This window comes from Physella acuta, unplaced genomic scaffold (genome assembly GCF_028476545.2).
Source record: "Physella acuta isolate Inbredline_101_S28 unplaced genomic scaffold, ASM2847654v3 ptg000793l, whole genome shotgun sequence".
Classification (NCBI taxonomy): Eukaryota; Metazoa; Mollusca; class Gastropoda; family Physidae; genus Physella; species Physella acuta.
The window spans coordinates 123,146-144,094 of record NW_026732311.1 but is presented as its reverse complement, the minus strand read 5'-3'; the positions used below and the strand labels follow the sequence as shown (position 1 = coordinate 144,094).

Here is a 20,949-nt window from a genome sequence, read left to right as displayed (position 1 = left end):
GCATACGTCAACAATCATCACTTTACCACTCATCATTTGTACAGTGCAATCTAATACAGGTTTATCTAATACATTAGTCCTGAACACACAGAGATCGCAGTATTTATCGTTCTTTTTGTATTATATGCACTCGCATACATACTAATTGTATCCAATACAGCTTCTTTACAGAAACACACATACACATACTCGATCGCAGTCTAGTAAATTTTAACAGTCGCAATTCTTTTCTACCTCAACTTTTCTGCTGTACCTGACACATATTCATACTCTCCGTTAAAATAAAATAATCTAAAATGTTTAATTTTATTTAGCACAAATTTCTTACACTGTACACATTTTCAGAGTTTCTTTCAGGCATCTCTAAAGAAAAGTGAGGGGGGGGGTTGTAATCGTACTCTGGGGCAGCCCCCCCCCCCACTCCCCCAACTACAAAATGGAAAACTATAAAGTATATGAAAAATATATTCTGTGTCGGCCGCTCCCTCTCATGGACATTTTCAGTGCACCCCCAACCCTCACTGAGAAAAATTATTTGAAAGAAACCCTGGAAATTTCCTATCTCAGTTGTTCACTTTTATCCAGTAAATGTTTGTGGTGTTTGATGTAAGATTCGCGCATTTCCTTCCTCGTTTGAAAACTCCACTTTTTTGACGTGGTGGTGTCCAGGCAGTTGGCGAGTCGCAAGACCGTCTTGCTGACCACTTGCTCGGATACCAAACACAGACCACTGCCCTGGTGCACGATGCGATTTTTCTGGGGAAAGAAATCGTTGGATTTACGTGTAGGCTGATGTTAAAATAAGAAATATTTTGATTTATATGTAGGCTGATGTTAAAATAAGAAATAGTCTGATTTGTATGTATGCTGATGTTAAAATAAGAAAAAGTTTTATTTACACGCAGGCTCCTGTTAAAATAAGAAATAGTTTGATACTAATGTAGGGTGATGTTAAAATAAGAAATAGTTTGATTTATATGTAGGCAGATGTGGAAAAAAAAAGTTTGATTTATATGTAGGCTAATTTTAAAATAGTTTTTATATAAAAAACAACTACTCAATTTATATAAGGATGAAGTAAGAACACTAGATATTAATACAAATAGAACTAGATCAGTGGTCCCTAGCCCGGGTTTGATTGAACTCCAGTGGTTCGGTAAGCCTCAAGGGTTGGGTGGATGCCAAGACACACTACCGACTCATATGATTAACGATACGATTTTGAAAGATCTATTTAGAAAAGTTTTTTAAAACTTTTATTCTCATTTATTTAGGTGTTTTTTTGTACCGCCATTCTGTCGAACCCTAACGACTCCACTATCCACAGTTTGAGAACTTACCATAGGATCATAACGCCACAGGTAGTTCGGGTTTTTGTTCACCGCCCATTGATCCCTGTTGATCTTAAGCTTGAGCTTAAACGTCTGTGACGAGTCGTCCTGGGTGTACACGCTGACAGCCAGGTAGAAACCTGAGTGGGTCAGTCGTCCATCTGTCCTCAGCATCCACACCTGGGGAGAGGTCAGGGAAGGTTAGGGGGGGGGGTCATTAGTTTGGTGTGTGGGGGAGGTGGAGTCAGCTTAGAAGTCATTCGTGTATTGTATAGTGGGGTGGGGTAAGGGGTAATTCATGTGCTGTATAGCGGAGTTGATGTTAGGGGTTATTCTTGTACTGTGTATGGAGAATTGGGGTTAGGGGTCATTTGTTTACTTTGAAGGGGAGATGAGGTAGGGTAAGTGTTCATTGTTGTGATGTATTGGGGTTATGAGGCAGAGTTAGGGGTCAAAACTATGCAGATTTAGCCGAATTTTACTGTTTACCCTATGACTAAAAAATGAACAACTAATGTCAATTACACAATTATGTTGATATTAAAATATATTAATTTTTTTAAAATGTAAAATAAAATGATACAATAATTGTTAATCTTCAGTTTAATACCCTTTGAAGCTAAACAGTCTTAGGCGACACCCGCCCCTCCCCAGTATTTCTTTCAGACATTTTTCTGAGGGGGGGGGGGGGTTACTTGAAACTTTTTGGTGGGGGAGGGGGGGGGACGGCCTAAATTTCAAATTTCCAGTGAGGGGGTCTAGCAACTAATGGAGGCGGTAGACATGCTTGGGGAGGGGGTGGGGGCGTAGAGATGCCTGGAAGCAACACTTCTCCTCCCCCCACCCGTTGTCATCCGTTGACACATCATCACCAATACGTGAAGTTCCCACTCCCAAAGAAGAATGACACAATTTATGTTCAGCGCCAAAGTTCAGTGCAGTACATTTATAAAATAATTATCATTAAATTTAAAAAACATAACCCACGTTTTCTTATTTGTCATAAGCAGTAAGCCAGAAGAGGGAAAGTACCGAACCTTGTTTTTATCAAATTACAATTACTAGGTTATGTCCCTTTTTTGTACAAATCAATAGGAGTCTAAAATGATCAATACAATTTTTCCATGGATCAATTTAGTAATAATAATAATTGAATATTGTATTGTCATCGGAAACAAAGTTTCCCTGAAAATTTCAGCGCGCTAGCTAACTGGGAAGTGCCCCGAAATTTCGATCGCAAGATTTGATGGAAAGACAAAGAGACGTGAAAGCAAGTTAAAGAAAACGTGGGAAAAAAATACTATGACAAAATACGAATGATGTCTAATATGAGTTATGTGTTTATAGTATATGTCAACATACCTGTGTGTATGTGTACAGTTCACACGTAGAAAGTGTTAAAGATCTTGAACTGTAAACAACATCCAAACATTTGTCGGCTTCTGTGTTAGTTATCTTTCAGATACAATTTGTAAGTTTTATATATATATATATATATATATATATATATATATATATATATATATATATATATATATATATATATATATATATATATATATATATATATATATATATATATATTACATTTTAAAAATAACGATGAGGAAGGAAGGGTAAGACCCCATATTCTTTTACCTTTAGCTGGACCAGAGTGTATATGAACAATGTATCGACCTACCTGACTTCATGTGTTCAATGTAAAGACCTACCTGACTTAATGTGTACAAGTTGTCGACCTACCTGACTTCATGTGTACCAAGTACCTACCTACCTGACTTCATGTGTACCAAGTACCGACCTACCTGACTTAATGTGTTCAATGTAACGACCTACCTGACTTAATGTGTTCAATGTAACGACCTACCTGACTTAATGTGTTCAATGTAACGACCTACCTGACCAAAGTAGACGCTGCTGACGTCCATTGCCCTCAACATTTCCGTGTTGACATTTTTCAGGTACCAGTCGAAGCTGCGACACTTGAGAGTCTCTCGCAGTTTCACGCGAGAAGTGACGTCACCGAAGTAGCCCTGTTGGAAGGAAGTAACTCAAGGTTTTGTATTGTCACACTTTTACAAAATCCTTCAAACAAGCTCTAATCTTAATCTTGAATCTTAACCTGAACGTATCCCTGACTCAAATCGTAGCCATCATTATAAAATGGATTTTGGCAAAAAAATTATATTGTCCAGACATGGTTTTCGATGGACTCGAAGTTAGATAAAGGGAAATAGCATAATGAGCAAGTGTTTTTTTCAAATACTCTTTATTTCTTTGTGTAAAACATAAACGAAAACAATTGACATGAATCTCTCTAATACTGCCTCTGTCTTTCCTACCTCTCTCTTTATATTTATATATATAAAGTACATAAACAAAGTATATATATATATATATATATATATATATATATATATATATATATATATATATATATATATATATATATATAATACTTACGATGCTGAAAGCAAATTTCTCATACACATACAGCTTGTACTGGTCCATCCAGACCTCTGCGACCCTGACCCCATTTTTGATGTCCAGATTTTCATCAGTGACAGCCGGGCTCCGGCTCCTGAAGAGATGAGCCACATGCGAGCATGATGTAATCAAGATGGCTCCGCCACACATCCACACCTGAAAAAAAAAATAACCCTTTATTTAACATGTTCGTGAAGTGAACTCAAACAAGTGCATTTAATAAACACTGCCTAATATTTGGTCTATTGTCGTGGTACGTATTCGAACTGGAATTCACAGACGTTCAACCATACGTTCTACCCACTCGACCATGACGTCCTACGCAAATTAATTGTATAATAGAGATATAATTAAATATATATAGAAATAAATGAATAATATATACATCCCCATTTCGTTTTGTGTTTAGCAGGTTTTGGCTGTATTCTGCATTTTCTTTCCTTTATAAATTTTCGGGAACATTGTGAAGTAGATATCAAATATTAAAAATAAACCATAAACAGTACTGGTGATATGAAGTGAACAAGAGGTGTATATGTGAGACGGGGTACTGTGTGTGTGTGAGTGTGTGTGTGTGTGAACATCTTACTATTGTGTTGCGAGGCAGTGTCGTGTCCGGGTGTGTTGACGTGTGTGTTGTTGTACGGATTGAAAGAGGGTAACAAGGGAAGCGACTGGTCGAGTAACATCGTGTGTGTTGTTAGCGGGAGTAAGGTGTGTGTACAGTGTTTCTTCCAGACTTTTTTCTCCGGGGTGCACTTGAAATTTTCGGGGGGGGGGGGGGGGGGGGGGGCGGACAATATTTTTTTTTGGGGGGGGGGGGGCGGACACTGTCAAAAGTATATATTTTCTATATAGCGGAGTGTAGTCAGAGGTTGCGGGTAGAACGAAGGGGAAGAATTTTTGTGACTGAGACTAGAGAGACAGATGAGATTAAACTAATTTTATGCACCTTAACGTTCCCGGCTTGTGTTGGTTTCTACCTACTTGTGTCGTTACTAAGCAACCTTCCCCCCCCCCCCTAATACTTAGGTTGCTGTTACACCTGAACATACCTTAAAGGACATCTCGATGTTCTCCCCGCCCCATGTATGCAGGTAAGGATCGTACAAGCCGAGGTGAAAGAACCAGGCTTTGGAGATGGCGAATATACCTGGTGTAGCCGGCGACCTGTTAGAAGAAAACGTTACTTGAAATCAAATAGACATCCCCGTAAAAGCCATTAAGAAGACAATGATAAAAAAAAAAACGATTCAAGACGGAAATGGTATTTTACTACACATGTGACGAACTTTCTCATAATGGAAAAAAAATCACACGGTGACAATGTAAAACCGAAGTTCTTATAGGTCAAGTAAACAGTCAACACACATGAGAAAGAAGTATACAATCACAAATATTTTTTTCCAGCGAACAAAGAAACCATTCGAGGTACAAATTGTCCTATTCAACTCTAAAATGACAGTGATTTGTATTACCAAATTGGCTACCGAATTGTTTTATAATTTAAGAATTTAACATATTTATTCATGAATAGATTTCTCTTCTTCTTTGTTTCTAAATGTAATGTTGACGGTATTTCCTCCAACAGATATTAAGTATTACGTGGCCATTAGTTGTGCGCGATATAGGCCTTTGACTTATAGTTCAGCCTGTTTTTTTCTTTTTGGATTTGCTTTCTTAGCCCTTTGTCCATCCAACAATAAACTACAAGGCAGCAGTTGTTTGATTGTTTTGGAATTGTCTCTCCTAGATGTGTTGCTTTCTACAGCTTCCCGGGGGGGTTCGAACAGATATGTCTTAGATGGTATTTTTTACAGACCAATACTCCTACAGCTGCGGTACAATCTGCCTAATTAACCTCAGTGCCAACAACTTACTGCCAATTAGCGATGCCACCTGTAATTAGTTAACCTCAGTGCCAACAATTAACAATCAATTAGCGACGCCATCTGATGAATTAATTTACCTCAGTGCCTACAAATGTCAATTAGCGACGCCATATGTTTAATTAATTAACCTCAGTGCCACCACTAACCATAAATTAACGAGGCCTCTGTTAATTAATAAACCTCACTGCCAACAACATGCTTTCGATTAGCTGTGCCCTCTGTTAACTAATTAACCTCAGTGCCAACAACTTACTGTCAATTAATTAAAAATTAATTTACCACAGTGCCAACAACTTACTGTCAATTAATTAAAAATCAATTAACCCCAGTGCCAAAAATTAACCATAAATTAGCGACGCCCAACGTTTAATTAATTAACCTCAGTACCAAAAACTTAGTGTCAATTAATTAAAAATTAATTAACCCCAGTGCCAGCAACTTACTCTCTGTTGAGCGTACTGTTCCTCTGGTCAACCTCCCTGGCTACCCAGACGAAAGCCATTCTGTGAACGTTGACCGACCCCACCAGGTTCAAATCCCGCTGCTCCAGTACTTCAAAGGTGTCCGGGTCTATGACATCAATGGTGGGGACTGTGAGGATTTTATCGTTGTCGTGTATGGGGGCAACTAGTGGTTCGTACCAGCCTAATGGGGGTAACATTGTTAGTACACAGTGGCGTCACTAGGGCGGGTGTCACACGGCGCGGTACTTAAGCGTGCCACCCCCACCCGTCTAAAATATTTGTATTTTCCTTTATTTAAAAAAAAATAATTTAACTAAAAAAAAAAGGCTTGAGTATTTAAGTGATACAGAAATTTATAGCTTTCAAGATAAGTTATAATTTTTTTTTTGGAAACATTCGAGGCGATATATTTGTTTATTTCTAATTCAAATCGATCAATTCATAGTGTTTTATAAATGTTTTTGAATTATGAATATTCAGTGAAAACAGAGAGTGTAAGCCAAACACGTGATAAGTTATTCCCTAAAACGAGTTTTAAATTTAGTACTACGTCAGGAAATAGCGTAAATACTGAGCATCACTATAGTAATTATAATATTTTGTTTTTAGTAAAATGAATCAAGATTTACGTCTGACACCCACTGTATGTACAAAAATTTTAAATTTAAAACAAAATATACTGATAGTTAAACACTAATCTTTTTAGATGTACTTTTATTAATTGGTTATTTCAGTGGCGTAGCGAGGTCGGGTGTCACCCGGTGCCGCACTTAATGGTGTCACCCCCCCCCCCCCCCCAAGAGGCGTAGCGACAACCACAAACTTTCAAATTTCAAACCCCCTCAAATTTTCGATTTGCACTCCCCCCCCCCCTCAAATTTTTTATTTGCACCCCCCCTCTCAAACTTTCGATTTGCACCTTCTCGAACTTTCGATTTGCACACCCCCTCAAGTTTTTCTCTATATATTTTACTATTTTTTGCCTTGGTGTCACCCCCTAAATGGTGTCACCTGGTGCGGTCCGCACCCCCCCCCCCCTCGCTACGCCTCTGGGTTATTTGCTTTCATTCAATAAACGACAAAGCACTACACTATTAGCACGTACTAAAACGAAACTGAAACGAAAATACTCTCTTTAAATAAAGTTAAATATTTACCCGGGAAACATTCGACGTGAGAGTCCAAGAATATCAGAACATCCCCTGTGGCGTACAGGGCACCGAGATTTTTAGCCTGTGCCACACCCAGTCGACCGGACGTTCTGATCAGACGGACCGTGTCCAGTTTCTGGACATACTTCTCCAATGGAACCTTTAGGTCAACTGGCACAAGACAGAGATCGAGAGTATACATTTAATTCTTAATATGGAATATCTTTAAAATAAATTTACTCTGTTAAATTCGTGGCTAAAATAGTGTAAGCAAAAGTAGACACTGGTAATTTTAGTAATTTGGTTACATCTAACTCGGTAAATATGTCTCGTAATTTCTCATTTGTTCACTTCGAATTATTTCTAAATGTGGCGCTAAGATGAAATTGTTAATAGAGGAGTAGGTGTTGGTACAAATGTATTTGAAAACATTAAGTGATGATTACACGATGCACCGAAAATTCTACTACATGTGTTATAGTTAATTAAAGTCATTCTGAACCTGTTATATTTTTTTAAACCTACCTATGATGGACTTATTAGACTGAACAGTGGCGTAGCTAGGATTTTTGGGCCCCTATTCAAAAAGTGTTAGTGGGCCTCTCAGAGGCGTAGCGACCCTTCCCGGCGACCGGGGACAAACTTTCGATTTACATCCCCCTCAGACTTTCGATTTGCACCCCCCTCAGACTTTCGAATTGCACCCCCACCCCCTCAAACTTTCGAAAAAGGGCCCCTATTTGCCTTAGGCCCCTATGCTTTGCTTACGCTAGTTTTACGGTAGCTACGCCACTGATACTGAACCAAGATGGACATATAATGACCCATATTGACATGCTGACTCATGGTGAAAATATACTGACCGATGGTGGATATATACTGACCTATGGGGAACATATACTGACCCATGGGGGCCATATACTGACCCATGGTGGATATATACTGACGCATAATGTAAGAATACTGACCCATGTTGACATAATAACCATGGCATATGCTGACCCATCATTTATATATACAGACCCTTGTTGACATACTCACCCATAATGACATAAAAACTAACTCAGGGTGGACATATACTGACCCATGCTGGCCATATACTGACTCATAGTGCACATATTATACTGACCTATGCTGTACATATACTGACATATGCTGTACATATACTGACCTATGCTGTACATATACTGACCTATGCTGTACATATACTGACCTATGCTGTACATATACTGACCTATGCTGTACATATACTGACCTATGCTGTACATATACTGACCTATGCTGTACATATACTGACCTATGCTGTACATATACTGACCTATGCTGGACATATACTGACTCATACTGCTCATTTATACTGAACCATGCTTGACATATACTGACTCATACTCCACATATTATACTGACCCATGCTGGACATATACTGACTCATACTGCTCATATACTGACCCATAGTGGACATATCATCGACCAGTATAATCTCCACCAACAAGTCCTCTGGTGTCCTGTCTATGACGCTATAGATGGTCCTCAACAGGACCGTCCAAGCCTCGTTATGAAAGACGATGATGACAGAGGCTGACGGCAGGTGCTTGTACGTCACATCCTGGCACCTGTCAAATGTAAACAATCGTCACTTATATTGTTCTCATCGACGTGGTACGGTATTATCGGATATACGTATGTTAATTCATATCTTTATACTATTGTAATGAGTGCAGTGTTTCTTCCAGACATTTTTCTCTGGGAGTGGGGAGTGTGTGTGGGTGTGTGTGTGTGGGGGGAGGCACTTGAAATTTTCCGGGGTGGTGGGGGGGACACTGTTTAAAGTGTATAACAGTATATATTTGCTATATAAATTCTATTTCGTTCGGGGGGGGGGGGGGGCGGTAGACTTTCTTTCCGCCTGAAAAAACTATGAGAGAGTGTATTCGAATCATGCCTATTTAAATTTATTCAGTAGCTTGTTAGATTGCAAAAAAAAAATTAAAATTTTAATTTATCTCAGTTTATGTAAAGACAGATTGCACGGCGTGGTAGAATGGGAGAGCATATAACTGCTAACATGAAAGCTTCGAGTTTGAATCCGGGTTCAAGTCCGTAAGACGTCCCTAGGTAAACTCAACGCTGATGGGTACCTGACTGACGTTATGGGCATAGTGCTGACGTGAGTATCACTGAAACAGGTTCACTCAACTTCTCTTGCCCCGTGATCCTTACGGTTAAATAGGGAACAACTTTTTACTTACTAGGTATGGACAGATGAGAGATGTAAGCTACTCTCTTATCTAAATTGACGTTTGTTTTAAATTATCACGTCTAATAATTTCTGGTGGTGTACCACACATGAGCTTTTATTAATTTATATTTATGACGTCACTTTGCCTCACTTTGCGTCAGATATTTCTTCTCGGGAAGTATATTAAAGTTATCAATACGATATGACGTCACACTGTTTCTGATGTCACATCATTTTTCAATTATTACGTCACGTTCTCTCCGCCCTGACGTCACGTCAACACAGAGCTGATGCCGCACGATGATGACGGCTTACCTCTCAGACCGGATGTCCTTCAGGGTCCTGTGCACGGCTATCTCGTTACTGACCCACACGTCGTAGTTAAAGCTGGTGAAATCTGTCCGACGCATTTGTTTCTGGTAGCCCTTGAGGGCGCCGCCTCTGAAGGCAAACGGCCTGCCGCGTTCGCCTGTATGAGATAAAAGTAAAAGTAGTCGTGAGTAAAATAAATTTTGTTAGTACATAGGCTATACCAGAGGCGTAGCGAGGGGGGGGGAAATATGTCCCCGGGCGCCGACCCTAGGGGGCGCCAAAATGGGTAGAAAAAAAAAATAAAAGCCCATTTTAGCTGCAGTTTTGCATTAGAAATAAAAAAAAAATATATGGAGAGAGAGGGGGGGGGGTGCCACATTGAAAGTTTGTCCCCGGGCGCCGGGAAGGGTCGCTAAGCCTCAGGGCAATACACTTACCTGTTGAAAAAAAATTCCGATTGGTATATTAGTCGTGTTTATATATATCTGAGCTCACTTTGTATAGTAGGAATTTTCTTAAATATTTTAATTTATTTTCTTTTAAGTAATACAAAAATATTAAATTTTTGTAGCATAATTATAGCGCATTAAGGAATAATAAGAAAATTATCTTAGTCCTCAATTTGCGATGATTTACATGTCTTATGGGACGGCGTGGTCGAATGGTAGCGCGTCTGACTATTAACCAGAAAATTTCTAGTTTGGATCCTAGTCCTCATTTTAACGAATAATAAGTTATTTCCCTTGCAGCTGTAGCACGGCTCTGAGCCCACCCAGCTCTAATGGGTACCTGACTTACGTTAGTAAATGTAAAGTCAGCAGGGTATAGTACTGACCACACTATCTCTTCATACGCCGAGGTCACAGAAACAGGTGAACTCTACTTACCTACCTCAGGGAACCGTCAGCTTCGAAAGGGAATTTTACTAATGAATGTGAATCTGACTGTTTAATTAAACATTCAGCCTACTAATATGTTTAATAAGAAATACATTACATATAGTTTTAAACATCTCTAAATTAAATACTTTACACTACACCCAAGTTGATGTAAAATACAATTATCTAACCTTATTATGTTTAAATTATTACGTTTTAAATTAATATCAATCAACTTACCCGGGCTCCATTTCAAGCCATATTCGAAAAACTTCGGAAATTTCCCACCGGAGTAGCTTCCCTTCGCTACCTCCCTGCCGTGTATTTCTTTAATCGGATAGCCTCCCCTGGCTAAAGCGCTATCAGCGACGTAAGGGTTGAGCAGCAGGCTGGTGTTGGGATTGATCTGCCCGTCCCCAGGTTGCTGGTCCCCACCCCCACGTTGCTGGTCCCCTCTCCTCTTGTTGCTCAGGTATTCAGCTTTCTCCCCCACCGCCCCGTCCTCTGACCAGCCCGAGTGGCGGATAAAGAAATAAAAACACACACAGCCTAGCGCCATGTAAGCCAGTGGTTTGATTTTCTTTCTTCGCATGGTGGGTAAATTTTATCGGATCAGTTTAGAGAAGTTGGTACACGAAGAATGAGTTATTTCCCTTACACATTTTTAAAAACAAGTTTGAAAATGAGTATTTATTTGTTTGAAGTTATCGATGATAATGGAAATGTAGAGAACAATTAGACTGACTGTTAACTTGTATAATATTGTCAGTTAATTCAGTGCGATAAACTCTTCTTATATAATTATATAGATGGAAAACAAATATTTTTTAATGTCTTTATATAAATGTTTTGATTACATCAATCAATTAATTGAAATTCAAAGCTTAAATGATAGAAACAAGAACTTCATTTGAAATTATTCTAATTAATTTTTTCCAAAAATTCTTGAGTATTTTGAGTTCTCCATTAATAAAAATTGAAAAATACACAATTGAAATTATCAACACACTACTACATTTGTATAATTGTATACAATACCAGTATTACGAAATAGTTATAAAAAATATTTTCATGAGCCTCTATCCAGTGAACTGACTAAACACAGATTTTAAAACAGTTAAGATCTAATATAAAATAACACATCTATTGTTCATAAGTGTTGAAGTGAACACACGTTATCACACGACAACAACACAGCCCAATCCTCATACACGAGCACATCTACATCTCTAATCTGGAAATCGATGTGGACGTTTAGACTTTTTGAAACAGATTTTCCATGAGCGAATATAATACACAAGAGAGGTGTGTGACATGTGTTGAAGAAAGCGACTTTAGAAACACCTGGTGTAGCTTCGACTGTGGTCGATATGTCTTATGTTGAGTCTGTTGTCGCGCGTTCAAATCCCCAGAAGAAAGATTAACTCAATTCCATTTAAAATTAAGCACTTGATTATTTTTTTAGATTGTTCACGTTACTTTTTTACATGAAATTTTAACATTTGAATTTCTGAGTCAAACAGATGTCGTAAATGTCACATTTTTAAAAGTTACTTTTTTAAAAATAAACCGGGAGTGATCTCCCCTAAACTTTCTCGAATATTCTTATATAACTTGAAATATAGACATGATTTTTAATTACTTAAACTTTTAAAAATAGAATAGAATCTCATAGAAAAAATAATTGCGCACCAAGCGAACCCCAAAACAAAATGTGCATAATAGTGTGCAATATTATTAGTACTTTATAAATTTACATGCATTTTTTGAGAAATCGGAAATAGCGTAAATTAGTACTTCCGGTCAACGGAAATTACTCAAAATTTTACAGAAGGTAAAGAATTAGATCGTTTACTTACATGTGAAATTTCATTTATCAATCTGAAATAGTACTCAACTTATAGGCTTTTGAAAAATTCAAAGTTGAAAAAGTGTCACTTCCGGTTATCGGAAATCGCTCAAAAGGTGATCAGGATCTACGATTTTGATAAAATACTTATATATAAATTTCATCAACCTAGCTGTAACGGTACTCAAGTTATCGTGTTTACACACAGACAGACAGACATACGGACAAGATTGCAAAATTATTATTTTCCGTATCAGTGAGTTGTTAAACGTCGAGATTTGTAAAAATCTCGATTTTTTTTTTGCACGATTACAAGACTTTCTCTATACGAGAAAGTAAAAAACTGTTTAAACATAACATTTCAAAACGCTGTTTTTTTTTTTAATCTTCGTATTTCAAAACGGTGTATTTGAACATGCATTAAAATAGTATGTAGTTGTTTTTTTACTTTGCTTTATTAATAGGGCTGGTAAGTAGGTCACCAACCAGTTCTACGGCTCATGCAGGTTTTATTGAGCCGTAGATCTGGTTGGTGACCTACTTATCAGCCCTATTGGTAAAGATTAATGTTTAAACTATCACATTGGGTTAGAATACAGAACTTAGATAGAAAAGAGTTGTCTCTGGCATGATAACTCTTACTGGTCTTCTTCTTCTTCCTTCTAAATTGTAGTTTTTGACGGGATTTCCTCCAATACAATTAAGTTTTACGTGTCAATTGTTATACGCAATATAAGCCGTTGCCCCCAATTTTTGCCAATTTTGCTTTCTGTATTTGTTTCCATAGCCTTTCCCAACAAATTGCAAGGCAGCATTGTGGGTATTGTGTGCATTTATGATTAGGTATTGTGTGTGTTAATAAGGTATTCTCCTAGTTATCTATAAGGTATTCTCCTAGGTATCTATAAGGTATTCACCTAGGTATCTATAAAGTATTCACCTAGGTATCTATAAGGTATTCACCTAGGTATCTATAAGGTATTCACCTAGGTATCTATAAGGTATTCACCTAGGTATCTATAAGGTATTCACCTAGGTATCTATAAGGTATTCACCTAGGTATCTATAAGGTATTCTCCTAGGTATCTATAAGGTATTCTCCTAGGTATCTATAAGGTATTCTCCTAGATATCTATAAGGTATTCACCTAGGTATCTATAAGGTATTCTCCTAGGTATCTATAAGGTATTCTCCTAGAGATCTATAAGGTATTCTCCTAGATATCTATAAGGTATTCACCTAGGTATCTATAAGGTATTCACCTAGGTATCTAAAAGGTATTCTCCTAGATATCTATAAGGTATTCTCCTAGTTATCTCCTAAATTTGTTGCTGTTCCCAGTTTAGCAACCATGAGCTTTACCGACCCGACTACGCCGACCACTCCTCGTGCTATCGACTATACTGAGGTTTACCTTTTTTTATTGACGATGTGAAGAAGTCATAATCAACACCATTCCTCGTCACGTGGGATTAAATGTATTGATTCAGGTACCCAATAGTGCTGGTGCGACTCATCAACAGCAAAAAGCTGTAGGTTAGGGTTAGGGCTAGGGTTAGTCCAAGACAACACTGATATTATTTTTTATCAGAGCAAAGTGTAATAATTTTAACTGAATTAATAAAGTAAGCGTCGTTTGTAGTGTCAATAGTAAAAGGATAAAAGCAGAATGTTTACTTCCTCGCCAGCTATTTGGCTGAAATATGCACGTTGTTTCTTTGAACAGGATAATCGGGTGTTTTAAATTTAGAAATATAGTTAAAAATTAAAGGATTGGCCTAGCAATATTATTTGATTTATTCTTTTGAAATAAACAAAATACGTACATCTACACTCTTCACTTGTAACATCAACTAATGTTTATTTATTTGCTTATCTCCCCAACATATAAAGGGAGATGATGCAAACTAAATGTATCAGTGTTTTTTTTGAAGGAGTACTGCCCCTTGGGAATTAAATTTTTCGAACCGTGGTCTTTAAATTTAAGCACCCCTGACCTACTGAGGATAAAGAATGTCAACATTACGAGCCTAATCAAATTTACATTGCGTATAAATTAAATGTGTTTTAATTTTTGGACTGGCCTTAAAAAATGTGTGCTTAAGAGTGGTTGAACGATTTCAAGTTTAGAGTGCAAGTGAGATATTTATAAAAAATTATATGAAGTATTATTAAAGTGAGGTTTTTTTTTTTAGTTAGAATTTTTTTTTAACCAATGTATCGAGGGATTAAATATTGCCTGAATGTGAATTGTGTTGATGCGATCAGCATTTAGCAGTTACTCCCTAAAACTGTGCTTGACTAACTCAATGTCTAGATCTCTGGCAGCCGGAATCACTAGATCTGAAACATAAATATATAGACTGATACATTCGTCACGGTGACAGACGATTACAATCACGAGGCGTTTGACAATTTGTGACAAAATCACCAGATGTGTGTATTTTGTGACAGAACGCGAGGTATGTAATATAAACATGACAACGCGGTGACATTACGCATCCGTAAGATATATCTGTAACTGATAAAAGCAAAATCAAAGGATTGTGAAATTCTGATGACACATTCCATAGGTATTGTGCAAATTGTGACACAATTAATACGTCTTTGAATTGTCACAAACCCGCGTAGATTTCACAACATAAAAATTAAATTCAAACAAAAAAAAAACATTTTCTATTAAAAAAGCTTTCGTATAAAACATCAATTTTCACTTTTCATTAACATAGTTGAGAGTTCTGCACTAGCTTACACAAGTTTCTAAAACATTACGTAACATTCTTTAAGTTTTATTTTTTTTAAAGACCAACTCTTGATCTTCAAGGGCAAATGCAATGTTTACACCAAGCTAACATTACATCTGGGGGTGTATTTGGTCACTTTTGTAACGTAAAGATAGGCTTTAACTTTTGCTGTCTGTCTTTTGACGAATCCCTTTTTACCTTCATTTTTTTATAATATACATCTACTCTAAAATAGTTTAAACTTGTTTGGATAGAATTGAAAGGAAAGAGTAATATATTTAGAAATTATTTTACTGGATGCATGTAGTTCTGCGTTAAAATGTGTGTGCTTATTATAAAAAGTTGTTTTGATAATATGCAAATAAATGGTCGAACAACGCATATCTCTGTGTGTTCATATGTGTGAGTGTGGCTGTTGGCTCTGATTTCAGCTTGCTTTTCATTTTGGATTTCTTCCATAGCCTTTGTCCAACCAAGAACAAACTGCAGTACAAAGGCGGCAGTTGTTTGATATTGGAGTTGTCTCTACCAGATGAGTGGCTGTTCCAGGCTATCGAGCCTCATCTGCCCGGGGGTTTGAATTACGAACTTTTCGGTTCAGCAACCATGAGCTTAATCAGTGGCGTAGGCAGGGGGGTTAGGGGGGTAATAACCCCCCCCCCCCATAGACCCCTCGGTATATATATAAAGTATGAGGGGGGGGGTGCAAATCAAAAGTCTGAGGGGGGATGCAAATCGAAAGCTTGTCCCCGGGTAAAAATTGGACCCCCCCCCTTGAGACGATCCTGGCTACGCCACTGAGCTTAATCAATCCGACCACGCCAACCTGTTTATTTTTATTGTGATTAAAATGTTTTATGCGAATCATGGGTTCCTTTATGTTTCAGTTGTAATTTTTTATTACTTGACTATACAACAATGTATTTCTCTCCACCCAACAAAAATTCTTGAAAATACCATATAATATCCCAACCTTATACTGAGTTTCTTTCATGCATCACTTTCGGTGGGGGGCGGCACTAACACCCAGTAGCACGTTAATCCCCCTCCCCCCCCGGACGAAACAGAAAAAAATATACCAGTGTAAACCCATCCACCACTTACTGAAAGTTTTAATTGTCTACCCCTTCCCTTTCCACCTGCAGAAAAATGTCTGAAAGAAATACTGCATGCAATATATTGCAATAAACCGACCTTGCCTCTAAATGAATTTCTAACGTTTTAGAGTAAAAATGTGATTTATAAATATAAATGATTACTTCATATTACACCAAAACCTTAATAATGATTAACGTTAATGTTAAAGTGTCAAAACAATACATTTGAAACGTCATACACCGCCCAACTAAAATGACATTCAGCCAACAGCTCTTGGCTCGACTAAAATCCGAACCACTTCGTTATACGAAAGTTGTGGCTGAAAGGAAACAAACACCGAATAAATTACCGCGCGTGGAAAAATATTTCCGCAGGTCTGAAGGGCTACTTCCGTACCTGCTCCACCCGTAAGATGGTTTTTGCTGCCGAGGACATGTCCCGCGAGAGGACGTAAGGACACTACACAAGGCTCATCTAAGATCTGGGGTAATTAAACATGGGTGGGTTGAGAATCGTGACGTCGCTGATTACGCAATCACAGGCGTGGTGAATTTAATTAGTTTTAAAGCAATTTTAAATACTGGGACAAGTGAAGAAAAAAAAATGATGTAGTGTTGTTTTGACAAACATTTATAAGAGAATATAATAAAATATCAGCACTGAGAACACAAGAAAAAAAATAGTTTCATATGTTTGGTGAAAGTTATTTATCTTTTCGAACCTAAAGGCCCATAAAATGAAGTAGAGTTAATCTGTTTTCGTGACCTCGGCATATGAAGGATTAGACTTTTTTTTCCTTCTCGTAAAGTCAGTAACCCATAAGATTTGGGTAGACTCAATGTTGCCCTACAATATCGAGCACTGGGATCCGAACTCGAGACTTTAGCACTCGGTTTAGCACTCCTACGTAGTACCGCCAGACCACTATTGATGCTGTTGTTGACAATGCAAGAATATCGCCTTTTCAGCAATATTCTTAAATCAGTTATTCCAATTATTTAAAGATTCATCAGTAATAAAATGCGAAATATAAAGACAAAATACTCGTGTTCACTCGATCAGTCTGCACGTAGTGTTCAAGGATTTTTTTCGACCCTGAAAGGGAGATAACGTCCTTTTAGAATTGAGTTTCAAATGAAACACAAACTGAATTAATCAATCTACCTCTGGGTATTGTCTAATGAATGTACTATTTTTTAAAAAAACTTTAGAAATGCAAATTGTTTGGTTCGTTTTCTTAAGCATTTTTTTTTTTATTTTCTGTGTACTGTTTCAAATAGTTTAATCATTCTTCAAATTTACACTCAATTTTTTCGCATAACTGTCCGTGTTTACATGGAAGTTACTCAAACAAGGCCGAACCATCTGTGTTTTTTTTTTGTATAGTCACCACAGAGCCTAAAAAAATATAGTCACCACAGAGCCAGTCTCCCACATAGATTACATAAAACCTAAGGACGGTACTGTATAATGTGCGGCCCTTTTATCATCTCTAAGATGTTACCTGAGTGTCAATATTGATGTCCGTACCTTTAGGGTAGAAACAGGTGAGTTCTAATACAATGTTTACTTTATAGCCAGAATTTAGGTCTATAACACCAGTTTAAAGCATTGCATGAGTAATATTAAAAAATAAACCGGTAGTGATCTCCCCTAAACTTTCTCGAACATTCTTATATAAAACAACGGGAATGGCAACTCGGTATATAGACATGATTTTTAATCCATTTTTAATTACTTAAACTTTTTAAAATAGAATAGAATCGCGTAGAAAATAAAATGCGCACCAAGTGAAAGCCAAACGAAATGTGTATAATAGTGCGGAATATTATTATATTATTATTATTAGTACTTTATAAATTCACATGCGTTTTTTGAGAAATCGGAAATAGCATAAATTACTACTTCCGGTCATCGGAATGTACTTAAAACGTGACAGCAGACAGAGAATTAGATAGTTTGATTAATTGTGAAATGTCATTTATCTGTCTGAAACAGTACTCAAGTTATAGGCTTTTGAAAAATTGAAAGTAGAATAAGTTCAAATTCCGATAACCGGAAATCACTTAAAAGTTGATACAGAACTACACATTTGATATAATAATTTTGTACGATTACAAACGAGAAAGTAAAAAAAGGTAATGGTGAGATTTAATGTTTTACTGCAGTTTAATTATTCTATAAAGTTATATAATTTTAATGTTTACTGTATAGCTTGTGTTTAGGTCTATAATACCAGTTAAAGGCTTGCATGAGTAATATTTAAAAAAAAAGGTTTTGGTAACTTTTTTATTTACTTTAATAAATTATTGTATCAACTTGTGCAATTTTAATGCATTTTAATTTTTGCTTTTATAGCTCTTGTTTAGGACTTCATGGTGTACATGATTAATATTGAAAAGTAAGATTTTTGTTTTACTGCAATTATATAAAGTAGTTGGTTTTAAGAGGGCGAAGTATTGTTCTTGATTGTCAGTCGTAACCTTCTCAATAGGTTGATGTGTTTTTAGAAAAAAAAGGAAAATTAAAAGACTCAATCTAGACAGATGTTAATCAAACGCCATTCAACAGTGGCGCCACTAGACTCATCATCACCCAGTGTGGTAGCCGAGGTATCATCAGCGGTGACTGCATAGCCTCTATGGTGAGCTAGAACTTTAGTTTGGTGTCACCCGTCCCATTACAGATGGTGTTATCCTGTGACTAATGATGCATATAGCTTTAATGAAATAGTTATCTAGCTGAATGGGGAAAAATTGTTTTTTTTTCGTTTTGTTTTCATAACCTGCTACCTGCGTCCATTGATGCTAAATATATATATATATATATATATATATATATATATATATATATATATATATATATATATATATATATAACATGAAAACAATCAATGTATTTGCTGTGGTCTCAAAATTAAGTCACTGTCAAATTCTTAACTTTTGACCCCTTTTCTATTTATAGCTAAGATACGTAACAAACCGTTAAAGGGTTCGCCATAAAAGCCTTTAAATAGCCCCAAAAGAAGGGCGTGATTATATTTCGATTAAAAGAATATTGAATTTCAACGCACACACAATAAATGACAAAGATTTAAAAAGACCCCAACTCCCTTTCCCGCCACTCCCCTGGTCTGGTAATTACTATACGGGCGCCAACCTAGGCGTGGCGATCCCTGTATAATTTAATATAAAGGGGGTGTAAGTGACCCGAAACTGCAGTGATTGATCTACTGCCGGTTACATAAACATTTCATTAAGCCGCGCACTTACTTGGTGGATGTAGAGTTCTACACCTTAATTGGGAATTCCCAGGTAGACTAATTAGTCGTGGGCGTTTGAAGGTGTTAACAAATAAAACATACACGATGGTGTGAAGACGTCATATAGGATGGTTCGACGCCCACAATATCAATGACGTCAGCTTCTTTAGTTAAAATAACGTACCTTGTTTTCAAATACTTGAAAAACATTCAAGAATATTTATTATGTATTTTTAATAAACTGAAAAAAAATGTACTGTTATTATTGTAAAGTACTGTATATTATTTAGTTTTATTTATCTCTCCGTGATATATGCATACATAAAAAGAAAAAAACAATATCTTTTTATTTACTATTATAAACTTACTTTACATACAGTTAAACTGTGTTTTCAGTGAAGGCTTAGTTCAATAGAGTCGAATCGCTTCCCTAATGTTGACCCAAGTTCTCACGTTAGCCAACGAGACGTCGACAAACATTGCGTGTGTGGGTGCCTTCGTTCGCAGTAGTAGCGTATAGTGTTTAAAAATAGACCATCTGATCTAGATAAAAGGGGGTCTGTGTGACTTAGGGGTACAGTCGCTGGCGACAAGACAGAATTAGAGGTGTCAGTTAGGGAACAGAGTAAGGATCTAAGGATTACTGATGTGTTTTTATAAGTCAGAAGTTTTTTTAGTTGAGGTGGAACTTGTACAATAAATCTAATCCTTATCCTGTTGTAGTGTACGAATATATATATATATATATATATATATATATATATATATATATATATATATATATATATATATATATATATTATGTGAGACCGCCATTAACGATTATCTTATTTATATGTAGAGTTTTTGTTTGGATTAAGTTTAAACGAAAGTCTTAGGAATGTTAATGTTTGAATTATCGAAATTCAGTAGAAATTTCAGACTGTGCTGCGGTTTTTAAGTAAAAGACATATTAGATTTAGGACACATACACATGATGCAAATAATTGCTTTTTTTTTCAATGTAAGTTTTTTCCGTGTCGATAGCTCAATGCATCGAGGTTATAGTATGTCATCCACATTTTGATTTAAAAAGTGTTTGAAAAACCATCTAATATTAAATTAACTACAAATTGCATCTTTATTTTTAATAAACTGTAGTTCCTATTTTTTTTTACCGGCGTCAGTATAGACTAATCTAATTGAAAAAAAAATACATATTAAACAATATTTCTTTTTATTTTCACCATGGTAATGTTTCGA

The 20,949-nt window shown here is 36.7% G+C and overlaps 1 protein-coding gene across 1 annotated transcript; it reads right to left on the bottom strand.

Moving 5' to 3' along the window:
• Positions 1-407: 407 nt before the first annotated feature.
• LOC131950970 (polypeptide N-acetylgalactosaminyltransferase 13-like) lies at positions 408-11,346 on the bottom strand. Its single transcript, XM_059313204.1, has 11 exons — positions 10,995-11,346; positions 9,880-10,033; positions 8,775-8,938; positions 7,332-7,496; positions 6,154-6,355; positions 4,874-4,988; positions 3,795-3,974; positions 3,230-3,364; positions 2,694-2,786; positions 1,341-1,511; positions 408-756 (listed from the first exon to the last, which is right to left on the bottom strand). Exons 1-11 carry the CDS (start codon positions 11,344-11,346, stop codon positions 559-561), a joined length of 1,929 nt encoding a protein of 642 aa, XP_059169187.1. The 3' UTR covers positions 408-558.
• Between the last annotated feature and the right edge of the window lie 9,603 nt (positions 11,347-20,949).

Bases quoted from the DNA above. Each gene is read 5' to 3' on its own strand.
- LOC131950970 (XM_059313204.1), bottom strand. From the start codon at position 11,346: ATGCGAAGAAAGAAAATCAAACCACTGGCTTACATGGCGCTAGGCTGT. The intron at 3,975-4,873 runs GTATGTTCAGGT...TTTTTTTTTCAG, and splicing joins ACATCGAGATGTCCTTTAAG to GTGTGGATGTGTGGCGGAGC. The intron at 2,787-3,229 runs GTAGGTCGTTAC...TGTATCTGAAAG, and splicing joins GCAGCGTCTACTTTGGTCAG to ATAACTAACACAGAAGCCGA.